This window comes from Sciurus vulgaris (assembly GCF_902686455.1).
Source record: "Sciurus vulgaris genome assembly, chromosome: 2".
Taxonomy (NCBI): domain Eukaryota; kingdom Metazoa; phylum Chordata; class Mammalia; order Rodentia; family Sciuridae; genus Sciurus; species Sciurus vulgaris.
The window spans coordinates 28,226,962-28,247,657 of record NC_136462.1 but is presented as its reverse complement, the minus strand read 5'-3'; the positions used below and the strand labels follow the sequence as shown (position 1 = coordinate 28,247,657).

At 49.3% G+C, this 20,696-nt stretch overlaps 1 protein-coding gene across 1 annotated transcript in view; it reads left to right on the top strand.

Moving 5' to 3' along the window:
- IFT43 (intraflagellar transport 43) overlaps nt 1-18,842 on the top strand; it is an 81,159-nt gene extending 62,317 nt beyond the window's left edge. The window contains exons 6-9 of the mRNA XM_079129241.1: nt 17,574-17,646; nt 17,908-17,983; nt 18,371-18,433; nt 18,567-18,842. Coding sequence (XP_078985367.1) covers nt 17,574-17,646; nt 17,908-17,983; nt 18,371-18,433; nt 18,567-18,686 — 332 coding nt within the window. The 3' untranslated portion in view covers nt 18,687-18,842. The remainder of the gene's footprint in view (nt 1-17,573; nt 17,647-17,907; nt 17,984-18,370; nt 18,434-18,566) is intronic.
- Nucleotides 18,843-20,696: the final 1,854 nt, after the last annotated feature.

Genomic DNA, 20,696 nt, shown 5'->3' with positions numbered 1-20,696 from the left:
CCTTGTGCTATGTCTCTGTAATGAATGCTGGGACCCTCAGGTATGCTGGTGTCACCTTCCACAGGTTAAGTTGTATTGATGTTAGTTCCCAGATCTATAATATAGAGTGTCTTGAATGATTGATGGGGTGCTTAATAGAATTGCACTAAGGAAGGAAAAAAGAAAAATACTGATTTCAGAGAACATCTCTAGTGTTTTTTTCCCCTTCATAAACTTGCAATGTGAAATTCATGATTTGGCCTTTATTTTGGTCCTGGAGGTTTGAAACATGAAACCCTCCCTTGTCAGAGTGCAGTTACTTTTCCCTTGGAGGAATGCCTCTTCTCTAGCATAAATCTGTTTTCCATGCAGTTATGCTTACGTTCTTTAATGGAAAATCAGTTCATATGTTACACTTCACACTTGACTTAGTCCATTTCACTCTGTGAATGTTTAGAATTCATTTTGCAGTAAGAATCATATATTACATATAACTAGTTTCTAGAATTATCTTTGCTCAGAGAATTACTTGGTTGGCTGGTGAAGGCTGCTCCTTTGAACTTAGAATATCGGTGGGTAAGGAGACTCCAGAAGTGATTCCCCTGAATCATCCATGGATACTCACTCAGCGGACATTAAACAGCCCTTTGGACACCTGTAAGGAAACCCACTGGTTCCCTTAATAAAAGTCACATCCAGGTTCCTCGAAGTTGTCAGTGCAAGGATCTGGGAAGGGGCTGATCGTTTTCTTACACTTGGTGAGGATGAGTGATGGGTGAGGCATTCGAAAGGAGGAAAGACCAGAGGTCAGGCCTTCTTCCTGCTACCTGGTCCCCTCCCACCAGCAGCCTCGGAGGTGTCACTGGGGAAAGCCATCAGTGTTTTATTGTCCCAGGTGCTGGCGATGGGTGATGCAGTCCCCGTCCTCCAGGAGCTTCTACTCTAGCGGGAAGTTCCCCTCGCTCCTTTCCCTTCATCTCTCACCCTGGACCTGAGGAGCCCTGTCTGTCTGGACACGCTTCTCAGCAGTCGGACTCCCTTGCAATACTCATGGTATGTGTTGCTCACTCTTCCTTGGGGAAGGCACACGCTTCCTTCCAAGCCCCCCATGCCTCGGGAGAAAGAAAAAGCACTCCCTCCCTCCATTGAGGCCTCCTGCTTCCCAGGGAAGACAAGGGAAAAACAGAGAGAAAAGCACTTTGAAGATGGATGAGGTGTGTTTTCAAATTGGAAGTGGAAGAGTGAGTGAGAATTGGAGGTGGCTTTGGGATATGTTGGTAAACAAGAATGTCCTGCATGGGGACTGTGGCAAGAGCACGGCCAGGCTGCAAGCTCAGATGGCTGTAGGGCCGGGCAGATGATCCAGCATGTGAAACAGCAAGGCGAAAGACTGAAGGTAGGGGTGCTGGGATGAGCTCAGAGGGGACGTGGCACATCCTCAAAAGTTTTCAAATGTGTCTTTTGAAAAGTGACAGTTCGGGGGTGTAGCTCAGTGGCAGAGCATGTGCTTAGCGTACATGAAGTCCTCAGCACCAAAAAGTGAGAACTGGAAAAAAAAAAAAAAAAAAAAACAGTGACAGATTTTTTTTTTCTTGGTCCCAAGGATTGAACCCAGGGCCTCACACAAGGTGAACAGGCACTCAACCACTGAGCCACACTCCAGTACCCAAGAGAGAATTTTGTAAACAGAAGGAAATACATCTGCCAGTCAGAATAGGTCTTTGGAGAGTGACATGGAAGTCCTTTTCAAGATCTTATGGACCTCTGCTCTAAAGGAGCACAGAACCTCGATGGAAGACAACACATAAAAGATAAAAAGCACTGCAAGAGTCAAATAGACAAGAGCAAAGGCAGCCCACAGTGGTGCCGTGTCGGTGGGTTATATTCTTAATGGCCTCGAGTCGAGAAGAGGAAGCAATCCCTGTGGGCTGAGAGCACTTCAGGAAGAAGGAGGAACTTGCACCGGGATCTGAAGGGTGAACGGGGTTTGGTTAGCTAGAGGAGAATGGGAAACACCTCCAGTGTAAGATGCCAGATCTAAGAGAAGACTCCAGCTGGAGAGTGAAGAAGGAGGTCAGCATAACCAGAAGAGAGACTGGTTCTGCTGAGTCGAGCGGAGTCTCATCCATTCTCAGCCTGGCTACACCCAATTCCTTTAATAACGTTGTAAACACTGGCAGTCATGGACCTTGCTGATTCTAGCTCCCAGCTCTCGCTAACACAGTACTTCAGGAACATTGGAATTTGAAACAGAGAACAGCTGGAAGATGACTGGCAGACCGAACTCAAAATGACGCCAGAGTCCCTAAATCGTAGGATGGTAAAACTGGTCTTGAAATCACCATCCTTCAATGACATAGTCATCCATTCGTAGAATCAAGTTTTGGGTTTGCCCTAAGGCCTTTGGACTTGTGTCATGGAAAGTCGTGTGGCATTGGAGAAAGACCAGATCTGGAACAGGGTTGAACTCGGCCTGTGCAGGTGACTTTGGGCAAATCACTCGTTGATTCTTTCAGCAGCTGTTTGTTGAACATTCCTGCATGTGATGCATGGAGTGGGGCTCTGAGAATGTGCTGGAAATGAAACATTTATTGTCCTTGCCCCATACAGTTTACACTCCAGTCTGGAAAGTGGGGACTAAACAAACTGTCCCACAGTGGTGATTGAATGCCCCAAAGGAAGAGTGCAGGGTGCTATGAGAAGGAAAGACTGGTTTGCTTTAGCTGAGGAGGGACAGCCACTCTGAAATAGGGATTTTTCAAACTTCAGTGTGATGGAAAAGGAGTCGCCAGGACAGGGAGGTGGCGGTGGGGCTGGAGGAGGGAGACAGCAAGGGCAAGGTCATGTCACACCCTAACCTCGTGCCGGCCTGCAGTCTCCCCAGCTCTAATACCAGCTCACAGAAAGTGAACTCTGGGCAGAATGTGAAACCTTGAAAACAGAACATCGAGGGCTGGGGATGTAGCTCCATGGCAGAGCCCTTGCCCAGAGTGGGAGAAGCCCTGGGTTTGATCCCCAGCACTACAGAAAGCAAAGCAATGTACTGAGAGGCCCGTGGATAGAAGAAAGGAAATTCCTTATCTTAAAAAAGGATGAAGAATATTCAGGATGAAATAATGTGATGACCAGTTACACAAGGACTCAACTTTCAAATTATGTCAGAGCTAAGTTCAAATTAGAGGAGAATTTGTGAGCCCCAAAGTCTGTCCTTAAAAAGTAGAAAGTCTCTGAAAGCAGGAGTTAAAAAAAAAAAAAAGTCAGTGATTCTTGTGTTTAACCGTGGCCTTTTCTTGTCGCACAGGGCTGCGAGTAGAACTGGGACTGTCCTTCCGGGGCAGTCCTGGCTCTCGGGCATGCCTGGGCCCGGCTGGAGATGGGGCTCCTGTGCATCCTAAGATACAGTTTTGACAGCATTGAATATCTCAAAGCCTTAGGAACAATAAATTCTTCTGGCCAACCAAAAAGTATTTAATTCCTAAAGGACAAGCCTAGGCAAGCCATTTCTAGCCAGGGGCGATTGGGGACTTAATTCCGCAAGTGTAGCAATCTGGATGATCTGAGAGCTGAGTTTAAGGGTAATTGCTCAATTTTCTATCCATGTCAACAGGGAAAATAGGTAAGAGTGGCTGAACACAGCCAAGCAACCAGGCTGGAGGAGATGTGAGATGCTGGGCTGCCACTGGGATTGGAAATACGCCATCTCTAGAGGACCATCTCTCCGTCACCCTGCCACGTCTTCCACTGCCTGTTCATCTCTGTCTCGGGCTTTCTAATTCTCTTTTGGGCTCTTTTTTTCATTCCTTGCTTAACCCTTTGGTTATGTTCTTCATCCCTTCTCTTGCAAACACCAAAGTCACTCTGAGCCTAAACAGCATCAATCTTAAGAAAGCAAAGTAGAAGAATTCTTTAAGAACAGATCAGTTAGCCAGGCACAGTGGTGCACACCTATAATCCTAGCGACTTGGGAGGCTGAGGCAGGAAGATCGCAAGTTCAAAGCCAGCCTCAGCAATTTAGCGAGGCCCTAAGCAACTTAGTGAGACCCTGCCTCAAAATAAAAATAAAAGGGCTAGGGGATGTGATTCAGTGGTTAAGCACCTCGGGGTTCAATCTCCAGTACCAAATAAAAAACAAAACCCCATGAATTGGAACCCTGGTGTCTCAGCTCCATTCTCCCTCATGAAGCTTCCTAGGTGGCTCCTAAACCTAGTTTCTTTGCCTCCCTGCTTTTATTTAAACTACTATAACTACCACTGATGCTTTATTAAAACAGGTCTGTTTTTCGAAGTTCAAATTTACTAGCCTTTCTTCCTTCCCTAGCACAGGACACACAGCAGGAATCGCAGCAGGGCTGGGGGTTTCTGCTCGCCTGTTCATGGACTAAGTTGCCCTCTCTTGTGTTTGTGCTTTGTTCTATTTACAGGATACTGGTAAGCAATTTGAAAAAGAAGTCATTCTTTTAGGAAATGGCATTGATAAGTAACATTTGTGTTTACCCTGAGCCAGGCGTTATGCTTTGCCTGCAGTACTTCAGTGAATCCCCCAGCAATTCCGAGAGACCCTGCAATTCTCACCATCTTCGAGGAGGAAATGATAGCTTTGTGATGTTAAAGAACTCATGGAGGTCACATGGCCAGTAAGCCAGGATGTGATGGCAAGTCCACAACCAGCTTTCCAGGGGGAGAAACAGTTGTGGTTGTTAGTGTTTGCCAGTTTCTGTGGTGCAGATATTCTCACCATGGCTGGTTTTAAGCTACCAACATGACATCACTGACCACAGTTAGGACAAGAGGGGCAGCAGCACACTGTGGCATCGTATTTCCACCCTGTAAGAACATCGTATGTAGATAATTTTGAGCGCACAGGTAAAGTAAATGTAATAGCATGTAGAAAGTGGTGAGTTTTTGAGGCTCTATTACCTTTGTTTTTAAAATAATTTAATTATAATGGTATATAACCACATCTTTATTGATGTTTATGTTTGACAACCTTGCTTCAGTCACTTTCCATTACTATAATCAAATACCTGAGATAATTAACATATAATGAGAAAAGGTTTATTTGGGCTTATGATTTTGGATTTTCAATTCAAGATGAGGCCTCCAGGGGGGTGTTGGTTGATACTTGCAAGAAGCTCATGGCTAAACAAACTTTTTGCCTCATGAGCCAGGAAGCCAAAGAGAAAGAGGAAGAGAGCAAGATCCCACAGTCCCATTCAGGAACACGACCCCAGTAATCTAAGGACCGCCTCTACTCGACCCTGTCTCCTGAAGTTTCCACCAACTCCTGACAGCACCAATCTGGCACCAAGCCTTTGACACAGACTTTGGGAAACTGTTTATGATATAAACTACAGCAAACTCAAATGCAGAATTCCTAAAAATTCAGCAGGTGGTTTTGTGCTAACTGCAGGTAGAGCTGAGGTTCTGATGTGGTCTTGTGACTCCTAATCCCTCTGCTCTCATTCAGCTTCAGGCTTTAGGCTTGCTCTTCAGCTCCTCTTACATCCTGTTGCACATTCGTTCTCTTCTGCTGGTTCTTAGATTCACCGATGGCCTCTGTCCTCATCTCTGCTGATCCTCTTACTGTGAAGTCTTGTCCACAACGATATCTGGACCGAACAGAGAAAAGCTGAAGAGGCCAGGTTGTTAAAGCTCTTGTGACATGAAGCAGAATTTTCAGGGTTGACCGTTCCCCTCTTTCTTGTTATCCTTTCTTCTCCGTCAAGTCCACTGAGATTGCTTTTGCATAATGAATTCCTGTGTCTGTGGCAAGTCTTTCAGAGGAGAGAACCTACTTAAAGGCAAAATAGGTTGTGGTGTGTGCTGGGGAATTTGGGCAGTTTGGTGAGACCAGAGGCTCCCCAGGGCACTGCCTGGGCTCTGAAGTGCCATGTTGTAGCAGCCCACCTCTGAGACACAGCAGAAGTAAACCAGCAGCACAGAGACGGGGACATTTAAAGACTGAGTAGACTACCAGCAGGCACCAGGAACTGGTACCAAGTGATGGCAGGAATACCAGACTGAGTCTGTAATGGGCCAGAGGTGGAATCTGCTGGTTGATTGAATCATAGAAAATGGATCTTTTATTATATTGATACTATACAAAAGGGGTAGTGCTTTATTTGCAGGCCATGATTGTGACTGTGGAATATTTAGAAAGACTGCCATAGATAAGTCTATCAGAAAGGGTCTTGCTTTGTTTTCTTGTTTTTAATCTCATTGATATATGCCCGTGGACACCCAAATATCATAGAGACTCATTTTGGTAATAAGGAATCTTAGTACTAGAGTTGACAAGTAATTGGTATAAGGTCAGCCAATTAGGGGCAGATCTAGGACCCAAGATTCCTGATTCCCAGTGGAGTGCACTCTCTAGACCAGGAATCTGAATTTAGTTCTTCCTCGATAGGCAGTTACAGCCAAGTTCCTGGTGGCAAAAGAAAAATGAACTCTAATAGACGTAGATCCTTGAGGTCACCAGGGCTCGGGTTTAACCAGTGCCGGGCCGCAGAGTGATTAAGACACCACAGAAGTTACTTTGACTTCCCAGGAGTGTCTGAATTGTGAGAGAAGTTGTTTTCACTCGGCTCTGGTTTTTGCAGGAGACACAAGGCAACATGACCCTAGCCTAAGAAGTGCCTATGTCATCACAGAGTAGGTTTCTAGAAGTCCCCTGGAGGGAGAGATGTTGGCAATGACCTGATTCAGCCAGTAGGATAGAGACTGGTTTGCTGTGTTCGTTTGGCACCCTCTGCTACAAAAGGCAGAATTCCAGTTTTGAGAACTGTGTTAAGCTTGGTTTCAGTTGCTAATCTCTGTCCACTCAGTCATATTCTTCCTTACCTTTCTGGGCTGTACAACAAAGCCCAGAGTCCTGACCAGACCCCCTGGTACACTGATGGGAGCTGGAGGAGAGTGCTTTTATGCCTGGGTGGTGCCCTGGAATCTCGAGGTCACACCTGGCCGCCGTGAGTCACCATCATTACATCTCTGCCCAAAACATGGTTGATAGTAATCTCCTTGGGGATTCCATTGTCTTTGTTTCCATGAGCAGGTTCTTTGCACATCCCTATCTGAAGAGGTGGCCAGGCAAGAATCAAAGTGAAAGTCTTGTGCTACGCACACGTGCGCATTTGAAATGGAGCAGGTTGCATAACGCTCCTCCAGGACCTCGGAACGCGCCATCAGCATCCTGTCATGCTGTGGTCCGTTTGGAGGAATGTGATTAATAACAAATCATCTGACAGTAAATGCCAACAGAAGTACAGAGTTATATCTCCCTGAGATCATTAGAGAGATCAGGGTATTTGTTCCGTAACTCTCTGACTTCTGTCCTCAATGAATTCAGAAGACAGGATTGGGATAGGACAGAGTTACTCCCATTTAGTGTCACGAGGCTGTCCATGTGTGGCTGTGAGCTAGGTCTCAGCCTTTGGGGAAGGGCAGGGACATTTCTTGTGGTTGTGAAGGGAGGGGCAGCTAAGAGATGAGAGCAGGCGACATACTAAACGCACAGGCCCACACTGAGGAGAACCACTACCCAGGGATCTTAGACTCCTTAGATTTTTATTTGACTGGAAGGAGATAGAGGTCAGCCCTAGGATGTCTGAAGTGATGGGAACTGTGTAAAGAAAAAGCCTTGCAATGAAACAAGGCAGGTGGGGTTATGGAGTTGCTCCAAATAGTCTTTATCCAAAAGCAGCAAAGTGTAGCCTGGATGGCTGGCGACTGTTCATGCACTCCTAAACCAACAGCTGTGGTTCACTTCACAGGTTGAAGCCCAGGTGAGATGGCAGGGGACAGGGATGCTTATGCATCTGAGGTTGGACTTAGGACATCCCTCAGTTGGAGAACCCTTTTCCTTCTGACACTCAAAATGGAGATTAGTTTCTAAAGAAGGACGTGAGCCAGAAAAACCTAAAGATGGCAGAAATCTGGGGAGAAGGTAACGGGATCCTCTTCTAGGGCAAATTTGAAGACCAAATGGTGGATCTTCCTTCCTAGCTTTAGGTCCTGCCAGCTCTAAAGCTTCACAGACGTTCGCTGTGCATGTGTGTGTGGACTCCTCTGTACACACACACAGGAGGGCACACTGGGAATGTGATTCCCAAGTCCGTAAGTGTGGTTGACGGACTAGGTTTACCTAAAAGACCCTTTAAGAGAAAGCTCTTGAAAGATGATTACAGAATTGAGACACCATCATTTAAAAGTGCCCGAGGCAGACTCCTTTGAAAATTGCAGCAGCGGAGGGACAGAGAAAGAACCTCGCAGCCCTTGATTGTTGCGCTGTTCCCTCAGGACCTTCCCCCCTCCCCCTCCATTTCTCATCTGATAAGAGAGAGAGCAGCAGTAAGACTCCTCATCTATCTTATGAAAATCCGATTCGGGATGGCTGTGATCAAAACCAGCTGGCTGTCACCAGCAGTGGCCTTGCACGGAGGGAACCGCTCAGAAGCGTTCCGCATGTGGGGGTGTCACGGGTGGCACCGATCAAAGGAGCATTTTTTTAATAAATATATATAAGGAAAAATACAAAACCTGAGGATTTGGAATGAAAGCAGTGTAGTTTGTCTTGTTTTTTCCAGTGTAACATGAAGAGGATGAAATGGAATCAGATATGCCCGTTTCTAACATGCTTGGGCTGGTGCCCCTAAGAAGGCGCTCTGTCACATTAGTACCGTGTCATTCATCCTGGGCCTCATTGAACAGTGGGGAGATACAGCTTTCTGTTCCTTCCAGCCCCTTCATTCCTTCATCCCATTTAAAGTCCTTTACCCCTCCTTGTCCTTAACACAGCTCTGCAGATGAAAGCTGGAGAAAACCGCCACGGAGCTTTGCGGGAGCTCTCAGTGGGGCCTTGCTCCTTGTTTCCTTCAGTTGTCACTCATGGTGTTCCCCAGAGGCCACCCTGGCAGTGACACCGAGGTCTTCTCAGAATCAGGTCACCTAAGGCTCCTCGGTGAACGGGGCCCCTCTCTGGAGAGAGCCCTGAGGGGCCCACGCGTCCCTCCTGAGTGCCTGTGGCTTGCTTGCAGACTCGGACCAGCTGCGCGTTGGACACTGGTGGGCTTCAGTGGGCTTGGGGGAGTGGGGGGCATTTCCATCCAGGGCATGGTGCCCGCGGCTCCTTTAGAAATCTGCTGCAGCCGTGCTGGGGGTGAGGTAACAAGGTCACCCACCACCCAAGCCCACTCACTGCTATTTGCTGACCCTGTTCTCTGCCAACAGTTCAGCCAGAATCCAACTCTGGGGAGGCCTGGCAGGAGCCAAGCCAGCCCAAGCCTTCCTCTCAGCCCATCGTCCGCCAAGAGTCCTCCCAGCGTGGGGCTGAGCAGAACAGCCACTTGACCTTGCGCCTCTCAAGGTCTGCGTCTCCTTCCCCAGCATTAGGAGAGATTCACTCAGGCAGGAACGCAGAGCACTCGGCACGTGACGCAGATGAACACGTCCACCCCAAGCTGGCACTGCAGGACGGGCACCTGCCCTCCATGTCCCCATCGCAGCTCCCTGAGGAGCTGCCCAGGCTTGGCTCCTGGCCCCATCAGCTCTGCCTTGTGGACTGGCGCTCGGTCAGCCATGTTCCTCCACTTGGGCGGTGTGGCGCTCTGGCCATTGTCGCAGCTTTCACACTCTCCCCTCACCTGCCAGACGGGTGTAGCCAGGTCCAAGTGTTATTCAGCCAAAAGCACAAGGGACACGTCTTCCTAAGGTGGACCTGCCAAGGACCTGGAGATGTGTTTGTGCCCCTCGCCCCTAATCCAAAGAGCACAGGGGACCGCTCAGGAGCTCCTCCGAGACCGCCTCTTTCCCTTGTTCCTTCCGTGTTTGAAGCCTGTTGCCTGCTGCTCTCCCTTTTCTTTTTCTTTTTCAAAAATTCTCCATTTTTTTTCCACTTAGAAAAAAAATTATTTATACGATTGAGATCCACTAATTAAAGCCATTTTCTGGTATTTGGTTACTGGAGCGTTTGATGTCTCTCTGACAAGACCATGAAATGCACGGGGCGTCCACAGGGACAGAATTTGCTGAACACGGCTCTTTGTAAATGAGGGGACATAGTGTCGCAGCAGCTCATGAATATGAAACGCCCATGATGCCACCTCAGTGGACTTGGGAACACAGATGAATCCTGTCATGTGCTAAATGAGACCAATTTCTTTCACTTAACTTCATCTTCAATCAGACCTTCTTCCATTTGCCTGTTTAAAATTCCCCATACGTGATGCAGAAGGTAACAGCATTCAGTAAAACAAAGTTTTGCAGCTGCAGAGAAAAATCATAATGATCTCTGGTTTAAAGTTGCCATCTCCTAAAAATACGGACATTGTTTTCTTTCACTCGTGAGCTCTGCTAATGTCTGTTGACTTTTGGTCCAGAATTAGGGGTTTGTCAGGACCACTCTTCTTGGGGTGTCCTGAGGCAGCATGTCCAGATTCCTTTCACGTGGATTGGTTGTTGAACTTGGCTGTGAATGGTAGGCATGAGACCTGTAGTGCCAAGGCAGAGTGGGAAGGAGCTTGGGAGGAGACTGTGTAACCCAGAAGAGTGGGGTTGGGAGCTGAGTTAGTAGATGAAGTGAGAGGGGCAGATGTCATCAGTAAACACCTGAGCGACCCAGTAAAGGAAAGGTAGGCCAGCCCCTCGTCTGGCGAGAGGAAGTGCTGGGAGCTTGGCGTGGTGCACACCTGCCATCCCAGCAGCTCAGGAGGCTGAGGCAGGAGGATCACAAGTTCAAAGCCAGCCTCAGCAACTTAGTGAGGCCCTAGGCAACTCAGCAAGACAAAAATACCAAAGGCCAAATGTTCTCGCTGATATGTGGATGCTAACTCACAATAAGGGGGAGGAGGTGGGTAGGGAAGAATAGGATTAGACAAAAGGGAATGAAGGAAAGGGAGGGGGGATGGGAATAGGAAAGGTAATAGAATGAGTCGGACTTTACTTTCCTATATTCATACATGAATACATGACCAATTTAATTCACATCATGTACAACCAGAAGAATGGGAAGTTATACTCCATGTATGTGTAATATGCCAGACTTCATTCTACTTCGTGTATAACGAATAAAAACAAAAATAAATAAATAAAATAAAAAGGGCTGAGGATGTGGCCCAGTGGTTAAGAGCCCCTGGGTTCAATCCTTGGTACCAAAAAAAAAATGTTGGGATACTGAAGAGACTTTATGCATCTCTATAGAAACCATGTGGTCAGTGGTAGAGCGCCTGCTTGGCATGTTCAAGGCCCTGCGTTCCATCCCCAGCACTGCTCGGGAAAAAGAAAAGAGGAGGAGGAGGAGGAGGAAGAAGAAAAGGAAATCAGCAAAGAATAGAAACCAAAGGGACACAGAGAGAAGGGGGCTTCATGCTTGAAACCTCCTTGCCTGGTTGGGACCAGATTGGGAGCCTCCTTTGTTTGCTCCTTTCCATGGGACCTCAGTGTCTGCCAGGCGAAGAGCTTGTCGGAGGCGCCCTGTGACTAGCTGAGTCCACCTAAGAAAGCCCTTCTGTTCTAGCGGTTCCCCAACAAGCTAGGCCAGAGGGCTGGCTGCCACACAGAATGTCCCAGAGATTCGAGCCACCTCACCAGAAGAGGCAGCTCAGTTTTTACTGTCAGATCATGGGAGCAGAACAGGATCCCTCTGGGACTTTGCTGGGTAGTTAGCGTTTTAGTCCTGGTGTGTGATGATACTATTCCTGAAGAAGGTATTTCAGGGCAAATGGCAGCTTCTCACATCTTTGAAACCAGTTGTAATTGATCTTTTGCTGTACATTTCTATTTGCTGTTTATTTGGGCACCACTTATTTGTGGTTTCATGTGTTGGTTTGATAAGTTTGTTAGGTGGCTGCAGACCAGTGTTCTAGGATTTAAATGAGGTCCCTATTTGGCGAACTCTCATCTTGAAAGAATCTTAGAGCTGTTGCTGTGTGTTAGCAGGCCTCTGTTGTATGCTTCCAGAATGTGGAGATTGGTGGCGAGCATGTGGCCCCACCTCAGGAAGGAGCCAGATGGCCCAGAGTGCACCAAATTTGAATGACTCTTTCTCCGCCCCCTTGTCCCCACTCATTCATTGTTTCTTGTCTATTCACTGACTTTTCCCACGGGCCTTGCAGCTTGCAAGTAAGGCAAAGCCTTTGCTGTGTTGTAATCAAGTCCAGGAAGCCTCCAAGGATCCCTCTAAGTTGACCTTGGAGAGTGAATCCTACTGAGTCTCCTAGACTACAACCAGAACAGCACAGAGCAGATGAACTTGGCTCTTCCACACATGAGACTTTTCAGATTGGAGGTGCATCTTTTGGTTCAGTTCTGCTCAGTTGTCCTGTACTTGGCCAGCCCTTTGGGATGCAGAAGTAACTGGGATGTGTCTCAGCCAAGGGGCTGAGGCAAATTTCACTTACCCTACCTCCTGCACGGTGGTGAGGTGCACCCTGAACAAATTAGAAACGGACACAATAGTGAGCTCTTAATTCTGCACCCTGGATTCAGAGATTCCCTTCACCAAGGAAGGGATGTGCATTTTCCTTATTCTCTTGATTTATTATTTTTTATGAACAGAGCTTCCCTTTGCAACCTTGCCACGCTGAGTCTACCTTGGTTGTCCCTAGTGTGCCTTGGCGGGATCTTGCTCATAGCAGCACCACCTAGCACTTTCCCCGGCTGATGTGCAGGTCCTTCCTCAGCTGGTGCTATGCGCTCACTCCTGCTCCTGGCCATGCACTGGGCTGTGCCAGCCTGCCTTCAGATCCCCCAGTGCTGCAAGTTACTTCTCATCTCCTAGTGCCATAGCAGCTGCTGTCCTCTGCCTGGCTCAGTCCTGCTTCTCCTTCAGCTCTCAGCTACTCTGTTTCTCATTCAGAGATCTTGCCTGGATCCTCACCCCATGCCCCAGATTCAGAATTACACCCTTTCTGGACTGGATTGAATGCATTGTGGAGCATCATTCAAGAGATAACAAGGTGGTCATTGAAAAGCATGAGATACATCTACATATGGACAAGGACAGAGGTTTCAGAGCAACACGTATGTAGCCTAATCCCATTTGCAGACATTTTTAAAAGGACATATATACTGGGCAGGTGGCGCATGCCTGTAATCCCAGCAGCTCTAGAGGCTGAGGCAGGAGAATCCGAGTTCAAAGCCAGCCTCAGCAATTTAGCCAGATCGTAAGCAACTCAGTAAGACTTTCTCTAAATAAAAAATATAAAAGGGCTGGGGATGTGACTCAGTGGTTAAGTGCCCCCTGGATTCAATTCCTGGTACCAAAAGGGGGGGGCACATATGCTATGATGTGCATAAATGCTTTTTGGTAAACATGTACAAGAAATTGAGTGATTACTTCTAGGGAGATAAGAAGGCTTTTCTATAGCATTTCTGTGTATTTTAATTCCTGAGCAGGACGTTTATTTGTGTGTCTTATCCTCTTGTCTGACTGGTGCTCCTGAAGATGGAGAACTTATGTTGTTTGCTGCAGTTCTGGCACCACCTCTCGTGGCTTCTTGCACCTGGTAGGAGCTCAGTCGATGCTCCTCAAACGAATGAATGAACAAGCAGACAAATAGCACATCCCAGAGTGTGGCCGGGCAGGCACTTCGTGGGGTGGAGGAGCCGCTGGACCAGCGTGCAGGAGAGCTGATAGGGCCGGGAGCGAGCGTGCAGGGCACAGAAGGACTGGTCTGAGCTGGGACCACACAGCAGATGCTGGGTGTGAGGGTGGCACTGGCCTGTCGCGGCACTGAGCCAGATGGGAGCCTGCACCCCGGGGCACTGCGCCACTCCAGCTGTCTTGCCTCACCGTCCCCTACTCTGGGTCTGTTCCTGGTACCCAGCCACCTCATCCTCCTTGGGGCTAGTTAGTAAGGCATGGCTGGTGCGGTGGCGGGTGGCATTTCCAGGTTCTCTGATGTGAGTGCACTTTTACCCTTCTGTTCCATTTGACCTTGAGGGAAGGAGAACATCAGGGCTTGTGAGAAAGAAGACTTAGCTTGTTTATAGTTACAGGAATGGAGAGAAATACCAGAACAAAGGACGTTAAATCTTAGGCAAAAATAAAAGTATCCCAACTCTAGGCAGCATCTCGCCCCTCCACTGTGGGAGGAGGTGCCTTCAAAGCCACTTTGCATTTTAAACAAAGCGAAGCAGAGCGGGTGCCACTTTGGAGTGGGACGCCCACCCTGACCAGTGCGTTACTAATAGTGTCCTCAGAGGTTTCACCTCACACGAGGTGCTTAATCTTGCTTTAGTCGTGTTGCCATCTCAAAATGACTGGACCGGGCAGGATTAAATGTGAAAGTGAAGATAGGACCACCTAGTTTTTCTGTGTGCACAATATTATAATATCTGTTAAGAGCAGTGACTATTAGGCACTGAGCACAGTGCTTAGTATTTTATGAAGTTCATTGCATTTGATATTTAGAAAAAACATACGAAGTAGACGTAATGATCTTTATTTTACAGATAAAGAACTGAAGCACAAAGATACTAAAGTCATGCAGCAGTTACGTGGCAGAGGCAGGATTTGAAACAGGCCATCCTGCCTCCAGCTGCTCTCTTATACCACCAACTGGAATCTTGCACTTGCTTTATTTATCTTGTTGCTATTGTTAATGTTCTTTGAGTAATAGCAGCATAGAGGGAATGAGAATAAAGTTCATGTAATATTGGATTTTTTAAATAGCAGCAGATGGGCTGGGGATGTAACTCCGTGGTAAGAGCACTTGCCTAATGTGCTCCAGGCCCTAGGTTCAGTCCCCAGCACTGTGAAAAATAAAAACAGCTTTTCAACAGTACTAGTACTTGAGTACTCAGGTGTCGCTGTTAAACCTGTGTGCTAGCCTGGTGCGCACCTATAATCCCAGTGGCTCAGGAGGTTGAGGCAGGAGGATTATGAATTCAAAGCCAGCCTCAGCAAAAGTAAGGCCCTAAGCAACTCAGTGAGATCCTGTCTCTAAATAAAATACAAAATAGGGCTGGGGATGTGGCCCAGTGGTCTAGGGCTCCTGAGTTCAATCCCTGGTACTCTTCCCCACCTAAAAAAGTATGTGCTTTGCATGTTAAGCTTCACAACCTGCGAGACTTGGTCACCCGGCCACATTTACAGATCAAGTCACTGCCTCTGAGGGGAAGCAGGACTGGCTCATTTCCTGTGAGGAAGCAGATTTCTCAAGTCCATTTTCTTTTCTTCTAGGTTTGTTCATGGTATTTATGGGGGAGGGGGAAGGGACAGAGAGAAGCAGTTCCCCAGACCATCTCATGTACACATAAGCAGACACGTCTGCGACTGTAAATCAGAAACCATAAAATTGCGAAGTTCTTTGAAGTTTGCCCAAAACCTGCTCCACGGCCACCTGTTCCACTGGGGGCCGGGAATTGGATGGGCTGCCTCTGCTGCGATGGCTCAAGCTGTCACTGTACCGGAATGTTCCAGCTTGCCTTGGCCTGGCTGTCATCGCTGGCTCTGTCCCACTCAGGCGGTTCACCGGGTTCTGCTGGGCACTGGGCTTTCCAATTAGAGAGAAATCCCACTGTGCGGCCAGCCCCGCCAGCGCCGCTCTGAGCGGCCCCTTTGCCAAGCCTGCGCTGACCTCTGATCTGTCACAGATGGGCCAGCCCCGCATTCTTTTGTGCACATTTGGAGGAGGGGGGTGGGTACCAAGAGGGAAGTCCGTGGGGAGTGAGAGTGGACATTGGGCAGAAGTGCAATTCCTTGGAGCTCAGAGAAGCGGGGCAGACTGACAGGACCCAAATGCTAAAGTTGTCGAGGGAAGGGGAGTTTGAGAAGACCCTGTCCTGGGCCTTAAACTCAGCGTGGGGCATTTTCTTACCAACTTCTGAATATTCATCTCAGGCTGGACTGCACACCGAACAGAGCCACCAGTGGCAGCTAGCTGGCTCACTCCAAAACTGTCACACTGCTGATGGCACATGGCACAGCCAGCTTCCCCTGTCCCTCTGCAGGGCCTGTGCCATCTCACAGCCAGGGAGCCCCACACAGCCTGGGCTAAGGGAGCAGAGTGGCACCGAGCAGCCCACACAATGGACTGTGTGCATCACTCAGAAGGGGAGCGAAAATGGAAGCTAAATGTCCATCAGCATAAGAAACAGAATCTTAGCGAATTCCGTCTCTAATTCGGGAGCCGGACAGGGGCATATGATCTAAGCTTTGGGGGTGGTGTGTGTGTCTCTTCTTTGTGTCCCCTATCAGCAATTTCTCTTTATTTTTATCCCTTTTCACCACTTTCTCTGCCTGTCTCTGTTTTATTTTCTGTGTCTCCGTCTCTCTCGCCCACTCTCTGTCTTTCCAAGTACAACATCTGTGAGTCCTCAGTCAGAAGTAATGATAAAGACAGCAGGCTTCAAACTGATATGTGGATACTCAGGCCTGGCTGGACTGGAGCAGTCCAAAGTCTAAGTAACGAATGGACTGAAAGTGGCCAGCGTCTTCCCAGCTGTTGCTGGACTCATCGTGTGCCTCGTTTAGAAGTAAAAGTTGAATTCAGTCCTTAGAAGCAGAAATGGAGGGTTTCTTCACTCGTCTGCTCTGGAATGTTCCTCGTTTTGGTGTTTGCAGTTGGTTTAGGAATTCTAGGACTTTCTTCCCACCTTAACCTTTTTTCCCCACCCACCTCTTTTTGATGTTGTCCTGATTGGTTAAAGTGAAAGCCCTAACCAGTCAGTGATGCTCATTTGGAGACGGGTAATGGCTGTGTCTTTAGGGGAGTCATTTGTCCCCATGAGGGCGGGCAGTTCTGGGGAACTGTAGCCTGATGCCTCAATGAAGTGATGCACGTCTCTCAGTCTGTGTGTGTGGCTTTTGTTAGGCTGATAGAAGGACTGGCCTCCTGTCTCCGCATATGTCTCTAATTGTGATTCAGAGAAGGAAGCTCCGTGAGGCAATGAGAGAAGTGTGGTCATTAGAGTGGGTGGTGGTTGTTATATCCGGCCTGGCAGGTGGAGCCCTGTTCACCAAAACACAGTTGGAGAGTCGGGTTACATCACTGTATAAAATGTCCTTCAGATGCAGGCTGAGTGCTGAGACCTGGACTGTGACAATTGCTCTCTAGACTGAATGCATGCGTCAATATTGGTCATGATCAGGTGTCACTCCCAATGACATAATTTTGTGACACTACATATCCTCAATTCTGTCTCTGACTGTGCCAGGCTCATTCACCTGTTCCTTTCCTCTTTCCTCTGTTCTAAGCCCCAAATGCTGTCTGGGGGCAGCATGGAGTCTCTGTCACTTCTTTCCCTCTCTCTGGAGATCCACTCCAAGGCTTCCAATCTGCTGCTTGCATCAGAGTCATTGAAGAAACCTTAGGGGGAAATACAGAAGAATGAACCCCATCAGGGGGTTCTCCTTCAGTGCATTCTGGGTAAGGCCTAGGGGTCAGAAATTGCTGAAGCTCCACTTCTGATTCCAGTTGCACCCCTAGTTTGGTACCACAGCCCTATGCCAGAAACTTCTGGAGGCCACAGACTCCATGCAGCCCCCAGCGCCCAGCCCCCTAGCTGGGTGTGGAAGGTGAACCGGCAGTAGATGGAGAGCCGGCAAGATCCCCATCCACTGTGGACAGTCGTGCCTCTGCCTCTCGTTGCAGATATTCCCATCATCCCGGATCTGGAAGAAGTGCAGGAAGAGGACTTTGTTTTGCAGGTGGCCTCGCCTCCCAGGTAGGTTGTTAGGTCTGAAACTGGCAAAAACAGAGAACAGACGAACTAATACACTCCAGGTATCGTCCAGAGAGGACTCCTGCTGCTCCCCAGAGTAGGTCAGATTCCTGGTGATGGGCTCCTCCCAGGGCTCCTACTTGTTAACACACTTTGTTCCCACCCTGGTCATCCCCAGCTGCATGCGGGGCTCTGGCCACAGTAGGCCAGCAGCAGTCCTGGAACCCGCCCTGCCTGTCCCTCCTCACACTTCCTGTCCTCCAGCGTCCAGGTAAACCGGGTGATGACCTACCGCGACCTGGACAATGATCTCATGAAGTACTCGGCCTTTCAGACCTTGGTGAGTGAAAGGGCTGTGCACGGAGGGGCTGGTTCCACGTGACCTGCAGAGATTCTTAGTTCCTCCAAAGCCCCGCAGCACCTTCTCCACAGTCCAGGTCGGGGTGTCCTTGGTGTCTCGCAGCACGGACCCACCATACTCCAGGGTTGCCCAGGGCCAGACCCACTGCTACGTGGGCCCTCTGGACCTGAGGACATGCGCCGTCCTCCTGGTGTGGCCCTCTGCTGCGCAGTGTGGAGGACATAGCCATCCCTCCTTTCTCAGTGGCCTTGTGGCCCCCTCAGGGGTTGTCTCTGGGTCTGTTTGGGGAATTCTAACACTTCCAAACGCCCAGGTAAGGACCTGACTGCCCTTGAGGGACTCAGCTGGCTTTTTGTGCATTCACAGGATGGCGAGATTGACCTGAAGCTCCTCACCAAAGTGTTGGCACCGGAGCACGAAGTCCGAGAGGTACGGTAGCAAGAGCCACTCGCCATTGCCCTTCCAGGCCAGCCTGAGCCTCCCCGGGGCCCAGGTGGGTAGGAGGTGGCCATTGAGGAGGAAGGACATTCTTTGTCTTACCAACCAAGTGTGCTCTTGGCAGGAGGATGTTGGTTGGGACTGGGACCATCTGTACACGGAGGTGTCCTCGGAGCTCCTCACCGAGTGGGACCTGCTGCACACCGAGAAGGAGGACCCTGCGGGACCACCTCGGAACACCTGAACGCATACCTCTGCCTCAGGCCTGGAAAAACGCAGTAGGCCTCAAACCAAGGAGACGTGCAAGCAGTTTAGAACTTTTGTATGGAATATTTTGTCATAAAAATATTTTCAGTAGACCACATTGGGTCATTTGCATGCAATAAATGGCTTTATTCTGTGGGTACCTCTTTGATTTCTTTCCAGCACTCTCCTGGAAAGACTAGTGACTAGGAGGGCAGCATTTGAGCAGTCTGAGGGCGGCGCTGAGCTCTCCAGGAGCTGAAACGTGTGAGGGAGCTCGGTGAGGGGGTAGTGCTGGCAGTCACTGCTTCTCAGGAGGCCCCAGGCTCCCTGGAGCATGGAACCTGGGCAGTGCTGTGCTGCGGGAGGTTGCGGACAGCAGCCTGGCGTGATGCCTTCTGACGGGCCCTTCAGCACCCAGGGGCCCTGGGGGCGGCACTGTTGCCTCTGTTCTGTGCTTCCAGGCAGCTGGCACTGAGGAGCAAGCAGGGGTGGTGATGAGTTGCCCGTCCACATCAGGGCCTGGTGGCTGTTTGGATAGCACCCTCCCTCCCCACCCGCCTGTACCCCAAGGTCTGTGCTTCCCTTCTGCCACAGGGTGCCAGAGCCCCTTTCCAGGTTCTCCCAGGGAAAGGCAGACCTAGTCTCCCTGAGAACACCACGGAACATTCCCCCTGGGAGCAGCCCCTTCTCCTCCCCCCTGTTGTAGGAGCCTCTGACCACTGGGCACACAGCTGCTGGTCTGCTCTGCCCAGCATCACCCCTGCTCGCCCACCATGTGCTGAGGTAGAGCAGAGCCCAACCCTTCCCCTAAAGGGCGGGCACTCTTGTTGTTTTTCTTGCTTTCTCCCAGAGATGTCTCCTGGAGGACAGGGACCTTCCCCTGCCAGCCTCTCCAGGCCGCTGCTTTGGCTCAGGCCCATGCAGGTGGCCTCAGCTGACGAAGGCCCACTCCTTGGCGACAGGGAGCCCTGAGTACTTCTCTTATCCTGCCTGGAAAGCCCTTCATTAAAATTCAGGAAAACAAAGAGGCTCAACACATCAAAAAACCACTGGGGGGTTATTTTTATGTGACTAAGGTGCCCTTCCCTGGTGAGCCACGTGCTTGGAGCAGGCAGAGCAAATGCTTGTCTGTTAATTAATAAACTCAGGGACTTAGTGGCTTTGGGGTCCTGTTTCCTCCTTTGCCAGAGTCAACTTGCAGCCTAGTCAGGCCCTTTTTGGAATAATTCCCTTGGCCACTGAGAAGTTTCCATCCAGGCTGATTTTTCTTGAGCCTACCTCATTGTGAAACCCAAAGGAGAAAGGCTGTATTGCTGGTCTCTTAATTACTGGCAAATTCCACTGCCTCAGGGCTCTGATAACCTTGGAGGTCTTCAGCCAGCCACAGCGAGTGACTAGGGGTTGACTCCTTCCTCCCTTTATAACAGCAGCCGCAACAAGATCTGTTATTGAGCTCTTACTACATTCAGGTTCTGAGCTCAGCATGTAGGAATTCCCTAGCTTGATCCTCCCAGTCACCCAGTGAAACAGGTACTGTGGTTATCTCATTTGACAGATGAGGAAACTGAGGTTCAGCGAGGTGAAGAGATTGCCTAAGATTATTCAGTACTGGACCAGAGCTGGAATTCAAAACCAAGTTGCCTGACTCCACCACGCTTTTTGACACCTGCGTTTTTATTCACCCTCTGCTGCCTTTGGTTTAGAAAACACTGCAGATTATAAAGGACAGACTCAGAAGTTCTCTAGGAGGAACTCCCTGCCACCACCCACCGTCCCCAGAGCAGACGCCATTCCCATCCCAGGAGGGCACCCGGGCCAGCAGTGGAAAGCCTGTCCATGTGGCTGAGCGGAGGCGGGGCCCCCGGTAGCTGGCATGCAGCCAGCAGACCAGGTGAGGCCCAGCTCTTCAGGCAGGCTCAGGCCATGTGTGACCAGGTCTCCTGTCACCTGTCCTGCTCTGGCTGTACCCTGGCTTCATTCTTTACTTAGCACTTGAGCATTATTTTCA